The sequence below is a fragment of the Varanus komodoensis genome, unplaced genomic scaffold (assembly GCF_004798865.1).
Source record: "Varanus komodoensis strain SLA01 unplaced genomic scaffold, ASM479886v1 scaffold13_3, whole genome shotgun sequence".
Classification (NCBI taxonomy): Eukaryota; Metazoa; Chordata; class Lepidosauria; order Squamata; family Varanidae; genus Varanus; species Varanus komodoensis.
This window is the reverse complement of record NW_025335409.1, coordinates 13,428,309-13,439,196: the sequence shown is the minus strand read 5'-3', so window position 1 is coordinate 13,439,196 and position 10,888 is coordinate 13,428,309. Positions and strand designations below refer to the sequence as shown.

The 10,888-nt window shown below is 45.9% G+C and overlaps 1 protein-coding gene across 1 annotated transcript in view; it reads right to left on the bottom strand.

Annotated features, from left to right (window-relative positions):
- The window catches only part of LHFPL3 (LHFPL tetraspan subfamily member 3), a 169,274-nt gene extending 159,940 nt beyond the window's left edge, over positions 1-9,334 (bottom strand). Inside the window, exon 1 of the mRNA XM_044423269.1 lies at positions 8,836-9,334. Coding sequence (XP_044279204.1) covers positions 8,836-9,334 — 499 coding nt within the window. The remainder of the gene's footprint in view (positions 1-8,835) is intronic.
- Between the last annotated feature and the right edge of the window lie 1,554 nt (positions 9,335-10,888).

Genomic DNA, 10,888 nt, shown 5'->3' with positions numbered 1-10,888 from the left:
GTGTGGGTCTGCCCCCGGAGCCGGATGGATCCGGATGGATTCCTGAAAGCCCTGGGGGAGTTTCCGGCTGACAAGACTGGTGCTCCTGTCGAGGCTCTGGTCGAACTGTGGAACGGGGAGATGAGCAGGGCTGTGGACACGATTGCTCCTAAGCGTCCTCTCCCACCGGGCAGAGCCCGCTCTTCCCCTTGGTATACACCTGAATTACGGACGATGAAGCGAGTTGGGAGACGGCTAGAGCATAGGTGGAGGAAATCACGGGATGAATCTGACCGAACACACTTGAGAGCCCACTATCGGGCCTATGCTGTGGAGGTGAGGGCGGCGAAAAAGAGATTTTTTTCCGCTTCCATTGCCTCCTCACAATGCCGTCCAGTGGAGCTTTTTCGAGTGGTGCAAGGCCTGGTTTGCCCAGGTCCTAAGGAAGATCCAGTTCCACCCTCAAAGGCCCCCTGTGACGACTTTGCCAGACATTTCAGGGAGAAAATCGCTCAGATTCGTCATGAGCTGGACACCACTAATGAATCAGAGGTTTCTGGGGAGACACCAATGCTGCCATCTGGTCCAGAATTATTGGATGAATTTCAGTTATTGCGGCCTGATGATGTGGACAAGGTGCTTGGAGGAGTACATCCCACCACTTGCCTATTGGACCCTTGCCCGTCTTGGTTAATAAATAATTCCAAGCACGGGATTGGGACCTGGATCTTGGAAGTGGTCAACGCTTCTCTGAGGGAGGGTCGGGTGCCTGCCCCTTTAAAGGAGGCAGAAGTCCGACCGGTCCTGAAGAAAGCATCACTGGATCCAGAGATGGCCACTAACTATAGACCTGTGGCCAACATCCCGTTTCTGGGCAAGGTGTTAGAGCAGGTGGTGGCGGGACAACTCCAAGCACTCTTGGATGAAACTGATTATCTGGACCCATTTCAGTCCGGCTTCAGACCCGGGTACGGTACTGAATCTGCCTTGGTCGCCCTGTACGTTGACCTGTGCAGGGAGAAGGACAGGGGGAGTGCGTCCCTGTTGGTTCTTCTGGACCTCTCAGCAGCTTTCGATACCATCGACCATGGTATCCTTCTGGATAGGCTAGCGGGATTGGGGGTCGGAGGCACTGCTTTGCAGTGGTTCGGCTCCTATCTCAACGGCTGATTCCAGAAGGTAGTGCTGGGGGACTATGGCTCTGCGCCATGGCAGTTATGCCATGGAGTACCACAGGGTTCCATTTTGTCCCCTTTGCTGTTTAACATCTATATGAAACCGCTGGGAGAGGTCATCAGGAGGTGTGGGCTGCGGAATCATCGGTACGCTGATGATACCCAGCTCTACCTCTTGTTTTCCACTAATCCAGGTGAGGCAGTGGCTGTGCTGAACCGGTGCTTGGCCGAGGTAATGGGCTGAATGAGAGCCAATAAACTGAAGCTCAATCCAGACAAGACGGAGGTCCTGTTGGTTGGCGGATCGGACTTCGGAGAGGGTGGATTTGACCTGGCCCTGAATGGGGTTGCACTCCCTCTTAGGGACAAGGTCCGCAGCTTAGGAGTACTCCTCCACCCGGAGCTTTCATTGGAAGCTCAGGTGACAGCAGTGCCAAGGAGCACTTTCCTTCAGCTTCGGCTGATTAATCAGCTGCGCCCCTACCTGGAGTACGACTGCCTGGCGACAGTGACACACACACTGGTGACTTCCTGCCTTGACTTCTGTAACACGCTTTACGTGGGGCTTCCCTTGAAGACGGTCCGGATACTTCAATTGGTTCAAAATAGAGCTGCCAGGTTGCTGACGGGGACAGGGCGTTATGTTCACATGACTCCAGTTCTCCGTCAGCTTCACTGGCTTCCCATTGAAGTCCGGGCCCAATTCAAGATGTTGGTTATGACCTATAAAGCCCTAAACGGCTTGGGTCCTGGTTACCTGAACGAGCGCTTACATCCATATATGCCCGACCGCCCCTTGAGATCTGCGGGAGAGGCCCTTCTCCGGGAACCCTCCGTGAAAGAAATTAGGAGGGTAGGTACTCGGAGGGCTTTCTCTGCGGTGGCGCCCAATCTATGGAATGTGCTCCCCAGAGAGTTCCGCCTGGCGCCGTCGTTATTTGTTTTTTGGCGCCAGGTGAAGACCTTTTTATTTAAACGTCATTTTAACTGTTAACAATATTTACTTAATTATCTGGCCAGGGTGACTTCTTTTCTTTTATAACTTCTTTTATATCTTTTATCTCTTTTATTCATTTTATATTGTTAATTTTAATTTTATATTGTTATTTTTGTATTTTATTGTGTTGTAAGCCGCCCCGAGGCTTCGGCAAGGGGCGGCATAGAAATGTTCTAATAAATAAATAAATAAATAAATAAATAAATAAATAAATAAAAAAAACTGGTTTTCTGGGGCGTTGCTAACAATAAAATGAGCAGGACATCAACTAAAACAAACTCACTGGCAGAAAACTCAGAATGAATCTGAACACCAGCTGGTGTTCATTCGAAAGCCAACTCAACGGCAATGAGAACAGCATCAAAACGGTATTTTCTGCGACTGCTGCATACGTTGTCACCCAGTGGGGGGGCGGTTGCACTGGTCAGAGACCTGTTACACTCTTGCAAACAAGAAAAAGAGGTAAACCACTGGAGAGCCCCCTGATCAATTTGTCTAATGCATTGTAATTAAAATCAACTGCATCTCTGTCAGCTTGGATGCCAAAGCTGATATAGGCCTATTGGCTCAGTGCTTTGATGTCAGGATGTCTTGTGTTAACCTTAAGGTCTTCCTGCTTAAGTAGAATGGAGAAATCTGGTAATTTCAACTGCAGATTGTATGGTCTGAACACATTTGCAGGATTCTTGAAGAGGAAAGGTCTATCATTTCTCAGCTGGACCCTTGACTATCCTGGCTTATAAAAGCTGCCATAAAGACTGGTTGAGTGGGTAACAGCTTCTATATGGCAAATGTGTCTCTATGTGCTTCTGTATTGCCTAAAGGAGGTAGTGGGAACCACCTCTGGCAGCTGGTCTTCATTATTCTATTCTAGGGCAAGACCTTGGAACATGTGGAAGCTTCTTAGCACCAAGGGTTTTTGGATGAGACAGATTAGCTAGCACCATTTCAATCTGGCTTTAAGTCTAGACAGGGAACTGAGCAGGGGAAGTATATTCATGTTAGTTCTGCTGGATCTTTCAGGACCTTTCATGGTATCCTTCTAGAATGTCTGTCTGAGGTGGAACTGGAAGATGCTGCTTTATGGTGGCTCCAGTTCTTCTTAAAGAGCCAATCTCAGGAGGTGGTGCTGGAGGATTCCTCTTCAACACCTAGATCATTGGCCTGTGGTTTCTCTCAGGGTATCATATTATTCCCCATGCTATTTAACAAATACATGAAGCTAGTGGGAGAGATTGTCTGGTGTTTCAGGATTCAATGCCATCAGTGTGCTGAGCATACTTGCTTCTATCTATCCTTCTTTTCCATCTAAAGCTAAGCAAGTGCTTCTTGTTCCAAGCTGGTGTCTGATTAGCGTAAATGAACTGAAGCTTAATCCATACAAGAGAGAGCTGCCTCCAGTCAGTCAAAAGCGGATCAGAGAATAGGGATTTAACCTGTGCCGAATGGAGTTATACAAGATCTATTCAATTATATTGTTAATTTACTAATAAAATGAAGCAGTAACAAAACTTTGATAGCGAACACAATAAGTGTGTGTTCATTTAAAGGAAAATCCCTTAAAGACACAATCCTGTGGCTACCTGACAAAGTCTAGAAAGCCACAGAAGAGGTTGAAGTCCCAGCTCCAACTTCAGAAACATACTGGAACCAGGACTCTGATCTTAGAGTGACTTCTCTCCACCCTTGCCACTGGCACAGAAAGAATTGTACCTGGTGTGGTCTGTGCACTTTCAGGGTTCAGGGAAAGGAGAGAGGGTCTGCCATGATACATAGTGTTCTGGTGGTGCCTTAGGTTGTATTCATCATGCTCTGGGGCAAAAGGCTTTGAAGAGTAAAAATCAGTTGCCAAAGCCTTTTGTAGGTCCAGGGGAAGTAACCTTTACCTCTGATTTTTTTCTGTGCTCTATAGTATGCCCATAATCCTCCAAATTCAGAGGGTAATGGGGAGCCACATTTCATTGCATGGTCCATCTGTACATTAATTTGGGTGGTATTTCTGGTTTAGCTGGGCCTCTGACCTTGGAGTGACCTCTCCACCTGTGCAGCTAGCACAGAAAGAACTGTGCAGCCTGTGGCTCCGAGGACAGAAGACCAACCTCAGAGCCAGAGGCTTCTGGGCTTTCTGGGGAAGTAGGAAGAGGAGGGGATGGCTCTGCCAAGATATACAATGATCCTGGTGGACAATGATCCAGCTTGTTTAACTTGTACTCTGGGACAAAAGGCATATATGGAATTAAGTCATACAAGTCTTTTGAGGGTTTCTTCTGCCCTCAACAGGATATCTATAATCCTCCAAGCCTGGAGGATACACTGGATTTCACTGCTAATGTATATACATTTATTTAGGTTATTTTTGTTTAGAAATTTCAAAGCTGGCTTTCTCCATTTCAGTCACTTCAAATGCATGGCAGTCCTGCAACTTTCATAATGTTCAAGTATACACAAATCCTGAAAATGGCTCTTGTATACATGCAGAGGGCACTGGTAGAAATTCAGAAAGAAAATTTCAATATTCTAAAAATGCCAGATTTAAAAACCAAATGCTGTGCTGCTCATTTGTGCATACATGAAGGTAATTATAAAGTTGAATTACCCACTTAACTTGGCTACATTTATACAGAAAATGTGATCTCTTAGGCCAAGCCTGGGAGATATAAAACTAAACTGCTCATGACAATAGGCAGTATGAAGCATGGCACATAAATTATAGCTTAACAAAGCAGAGCCCATTTGTTCCCATTTTACCCCCCCCCCCCCCACACACACACACAAGTTGATAAACACATCAGGAAAACAAGAGTTTTGTGCAACACTGAAAGCCAGGGATTTGGTTTATTAAACCCAAACAAGCCAAGATTTCAAGCCCTCCTTCAACCAGGTTTTGACTTGTACATCCTGGTTAGACTAGGCATCATAAACCGCAAAGTCAGTTTTAAACATCATATAAAGCACTTTTTCCAGGTTTGTTTCCTCCTTGCATGAACAAAGAATGCACCACATGCTGCTTATCCACATTCCTGTATATTAATCCATAATGCATGGTTTATAAAAGATGCACAAACATAGCAATGATTTTGGTAAGTTTTAAGAGTCATGAGACAATGTCAGTTCACAACACTGCTCCTTTAATTCACTGACTTGTCACAAGCTTTAGGTGAAATCCACTTCTATTAATACAGAGCCTACCAGAAAATATTTTCTCTCTAATACATGCCTCTAATGTAGCACTCTTTATGGTATTTTCTTTCATCACATCTTGCATCTCAGTAACAGTCCTGGTAAACATAAGACCATTTATCAAAGTTAAATCATCATGCTAATCCACAGTTGCTTTAATTCATATACTGCCGATTTCTGCATTGTTGTGATGTTTGAACCCAGTTGCTGTACTATACTATTGTTTATGAACTGCAACAACCCAGAAAGAGAACTCACTGGGCCAGTTTGCATGATACACTGGGATTGTCGGAAGTCGTTTAACCTGTGATGAATCACATCATGTGCTGCACACTATTTTAAATATGCATGTCATGTGAACCCAGCCACTGAGGGTTATCTGAAATAAGCAGTGGCTTTATATTCAAAATGTTGCTCCAGCACACACTGTAGTTTCTTGTGAACTAAACAACCTCCAGTGAACCTTCATGTTGCATGAACTAGATCATGATTTGTTGTTGGGATGTCGACTGTTTTAACCATGGGTTGCTCTTATATGTGAATCCAAGACTCTGGGCTGTTCATGGGTTGTTTTGACAAACAATACAGGGAACAGGCAAATATGGTAAAAACAGCCACTACCACAACTCTGCCTACCAGCATTGTAGTAGGTAGAGGCATTTAACATACATTGGAGTTGGTGAAGAAAGAAAACAAACAACCTAGGGGTTGAGGAAATAAACCATGCTTTGTTTGATTATTTGCCCGATATAGTCTAGGTAGGGCAATAAATCAAGGGTTAAATAAATCAAAAGTGTTATGCACAAGTCAGGTCCATGAGTAGTAGCCCCACCACCAGAATTTATCAAAAATCCAGCACATGGGCAAGTCCTGAATATTGTAGTGAAAATATTGGCAGTTTTATTTAAATTTGTCAGTCTTTCACCATATTACTATAGGACAGGGAGGAAGAAAACTTCTCCATGCTGTATGTTAATGTCCATTAAGTATTAAATGTAAAATAAGAAGATAGCTGTTTTCTGGAACACTTACAAGCACAAAGGCATGTATATATAATAAACACAATTAACCTTATGTTGTTTTGCAACCCCATACATCAGGGACAGACAGTAGATCTTCACGGTTTTGCACTTCAACTCCCAAAAGCGCATACCAGCATAGCTAATGGTCAGAAATGCTGTGGAGCTGAAATCCCAAACATTTGAAAATCGCCTATTTGCCTGCTCCACCATACATAAAGAAATCCAGTATGAACCAAAATGTTCCATATCAAATCCTTCTCTGCATATAGACTGGGAGAACTCAAAACAGCAGTAAGTAAGACCCTTTAGTTCTTTCCAAAAGATGAACAATCAGGAAGCAGACAGCCTATCTGAACACATTTCACAAAGAGAAAAAAAAGGTTGCACCTATCATGTATTTTTAAAAAATTCCATCCAAAATGCATTTTATAAGGCTTGCATAAGTGACATTGTTAACTCCAAAATCACTTTAAATAGAATCAGATTTGAGTGGGAAAAGGTGAAATAAATAAAGTGATCTGCAAATTCACATCAATTATACAAAAATGCTAGTAACAAAACATTGAAATAGACTATTACTTCTGGATGATGGTAGAGCATACCATGCTGTAGAAAATGCTACTATGTGGCTAAATATAGCACCTGGACATAACTTCCAGCAGATAGTTCAAGAATGGCTATTGTGGAGACATGGCCCTTGAAGTATATTATTCCTATAGCAAAAACTTGTATGTGCAGGACTTTTGTACAATTTATCTAATAGAAAACAAGGCAGGTTTTCAAATTATTCACTTTCTGTTCAACAAGAATTGTTTATTGCTTTCCTTGCCCTGAATCATCTTCTTTCTCCTTCTATATTCTATCAAAATAGCTTAAGTTTTATGAAATGAGCACATCAAAGGTCCATCATTTGCTTATTCATTCTTGAGGTTCAATTTATTAGCATTTCCAGGTTAAAGGAGATTTGGTTAAGTTGTCAACCCACTTGAGTGCTTCCCATCACAATCAACATCGAGAATGTTATTCCTCATCTAAAGAGTTTCAGTGACCATATCTGGCCTGGTCACAATTCAATTCATATTAATGACATCCCTGATAATACAGAATCAGACCCAAATCTTAATTTATAAGTGGCTGACCTGTGTTAATCCTTTGATGCTGATAATTATTCTAAAGGTCGAGATCAGAAAAGGGTTTTGCAGTTCCTTTCCCCCTTTTGTCACATTAGCTAAACGCTCATTTTTTTTCTTTGTCAAACCAAAATTACACCTTCCTTGAAAAAGGAGAGCGGTGCTGAAGATGCTCAGGCATCCATTCAAGGCATAGGCTGTGCAGCCCCATCTTTTCACTTTCCTCAGTCAGTCAATGAATTACGTGGAAGTTACAGATTGAGGGTGCAATCCTATACACATTCACATGGGGCCAAGCGCCACTGAGAAACCATTCAACCTCCTTAACCTGCAGGAGGCTTGTTTCCCCACCCACCGACCCACTTGCAGTACCCCATGAAGAAACCAAATTGTGCGAAAGAAAAGCTTCCTCTCAATGCAACACAAAAAGTGAGACCTCACTCATGTCTGGCGGCAGCCTTCATTCACCACAGCATTGCCATCTATGCCAAAGGCACCTCATGAACTTTGCCTGCCGTGTGGGATTTCCTTGCAGCATCCCTCAAGGTTCACATTACCAATTCTCTGCGACCTTTACTTACGTATTGGTCTCTGCCAGCAGGCACATTTTTCTCAGTGGGAGTTAAAATGTTACTCTTGCCATGGCAAATTCTCCCTGTCTGTTGAAGATATTTATTTGGGAAGAAGCACTGAAACAACCTTACATTCCCCTCACAGATATTCCCTCACGGATATGCCATCCCGCAATGTTAAGAGTTACATGACAGTGGTGTACCATGGGGTAACACAATCGCTCAGCCAATCCAAAATGACCAATACTGGTGTACTTATGTACTGGTCTCTTCTTTCTTTGGAACAGCTTCAAACCTCAAGCAAACAACCTTCCTCTATCCAAGTATTTTCCTGTGTGACAATGCGCACCATCCCTGACACAGGAACACACATCTTCCCCAGCAACATTTTACCCTAGACACCGCTTGCCAGTTTTGCACACATTTGAATTGTTCTTTGTCTGCAAGAATACTGAACTGTTGAAAGCGCAGCTCCACTTGGGATAAGGTTTCCCAACCTTTCCCCAACACTAAATTGATGTATTTTCTGGTATGTATTTATCCCAAACTGCTTCAATGCATAAAGCGACACCTCTCCCTAGGTAAGACTCGCCAGTGCTCACTGGCGCTGGGTGCATGTAAGATTTACGAGGAGTTTTTTTTTTTTCTCCCCCCACCTCGAATTTGACGATTTGGTGGTCAGACTCTGTTCCAGCGTCCGAGTATCTTCCCTCTGGGGGCGGACAAGCAGGCGCGTGGGGGGGGGGGGGTGCTAAGGTGCGATTTTAACCCCTGCCTTACCAGAGCTCAGCTGCATCCAGGCACAGATCTTGTAGACGGTGGCGGTGTTGCAGAAGAAGAAGAGAATGAAGCAGACGATACAGGCGATGATGAGCATCATGGAGAGCCCGATGAAGAAGGAGGCGGCTTTGAAGGCTCCCGAAGGGAGGCTGGAGAAGTCCGTGAAGCTGCCGTGGCAGTTGAGTTCCCGGGAAAAGCCGCTGCCCGTGCAGAAGTGGAAGAGACCGAAGTAGCCCGCCTGTGGGGTGTCCACGCCGTCGCCGATCCAGTACGGCTGGAAAAAACACACCACGTTGACGATGGCAAAGCAGATGGTGAAAATGGCCCAGAGCACGCCGATGGCCCTCGAGTTCCGCACGTAGTTGGTGTGGTACAGCTTGGCCGCCTCCTGAGCAGGGAGCATCCCTCCAGCCCCCGCCGCCACCCCCGAGCCTGCCGCCGGCGCGGCTCCCCCGCCAGAGGCCGGCGCCGCGGGCGCCGCCACCGCCGCTCCGGGCATCCTCGCCGAGAAGAGCCCCCTTCGGAGTCGCCCCGTGTGCCGCAAACGCCAGCCCCGCTCCGCCCAGCTTCACCCGCTCAGCAGCGGCTGCATCTCCTCTTCGCGGGCAGACGAGCGCGCCTCTCTCCGAAGCCCTCAGGGCGGGCGGGCTGGTACGCGGGCGTCGGGTGCGACCGCGGAAACCGCGCGCCCTCCTGCCTGCTTTTCTCCCTGCTTGCTTCTGAATGAATGGAAGGATGGACCGGGCGAGCTGGTGCCGACGAGCGAGCGCGGCAAGCACACTAAACACTCCCCCTAGCGCAGCTCTGTGCGGGCGAGCCCGGCTTCCCCGCTGCTCTCTGCTGTTGCGCAGTCGCGCCCAGGCGGCAAAAGGGAGAACGAAACAGGAAGGCGCCGCTCACTCCAAGGCGAGCCACCGCGGAGGTGGAGCTGCCTCTGAAGTGAGGCAAAGGCTGAGGAGAGAAAAGGGGGAGGGGGGAAGCCAGGGATTGTGGGAAAGGAATTCTGGGTCTCCCGCAGACATTCCTGTGGCGGTGGTCGTGGGGAGGCCCGAACAGTAGGAGCAGGTCACGTGTTGAGCGGGACCCGCAGGCAAAGGACAGGTGGGCTTTCCTGTGTTAACCGTTTAAATTAGTTTAGAACCGGAGTAGGCAACCTGTTGCCCTCCGCATGTTTTGGACTCCAACTCCCATCACATCCGCCCAGAATGGCCAATTATGAGGGGCTGTGGGAGCTGTTCGAAACACCTAGGGGGCACTACTCCTACTTGAGATCCTAAAGTACAGAGAATAGGCAAGGAGGTGTCCGTGGGTGCCTTCCTTGGTGCTCACCAAGATGTTCTACCCCTAGAACTTTGGATTTGCTGAGAAATAGGTGTTGGGGCTTAGCCCTCACCTTTTCCTTGTATTCAGTCTTCTGGCCAGATTACTTGGCTTTTGCAACATTTCCCATAGTCATTGTTGTGGTAGTGCCCAGGATAGTTTCTCAAATTCGCAAATGTGCCCATGTTGTAAAACATGTTGCTTGCTCCAGCTCTAGTAAATGAAGGAAGGGAGAAATACTGAACATAATGCACAATCTCATAATGCCCAGCATGTGGAAGGTTTGGTGCACCTGTTGAATGAATACCAGTCATACACCTGTTACAAGCAGAGATGATGGGTACATATGTAAATGAATAACAGATGTTGGTCACTGGAATACCTGGCTTCTTTCTGAATTGCCATAGGAACACACTGAATTTCTGAACAATCATCAAAACAAAGAAAGATGGCTCGAATACACTGTGAATATTATGGACCTTCTCTGACTGTGAGAATAGAAGGCATATTCCCCTTCAAACAGAACACTGGAAGATCATTGCATGAAGGCATGAGAGAGACTCAGCATACTTTTGGGGGTGCTGAGCATAACATGATAACAGCCCAGAAATGCTCAGAATGGTGACTTTGGCTGGAAAACTGATCATTGCATGCAACCCTAATGTGTGTTAATATGAAAAGAACAAATATTACAAATAAAACACAAAAAGCTTTAAGAAAAAGAGCATTGCAG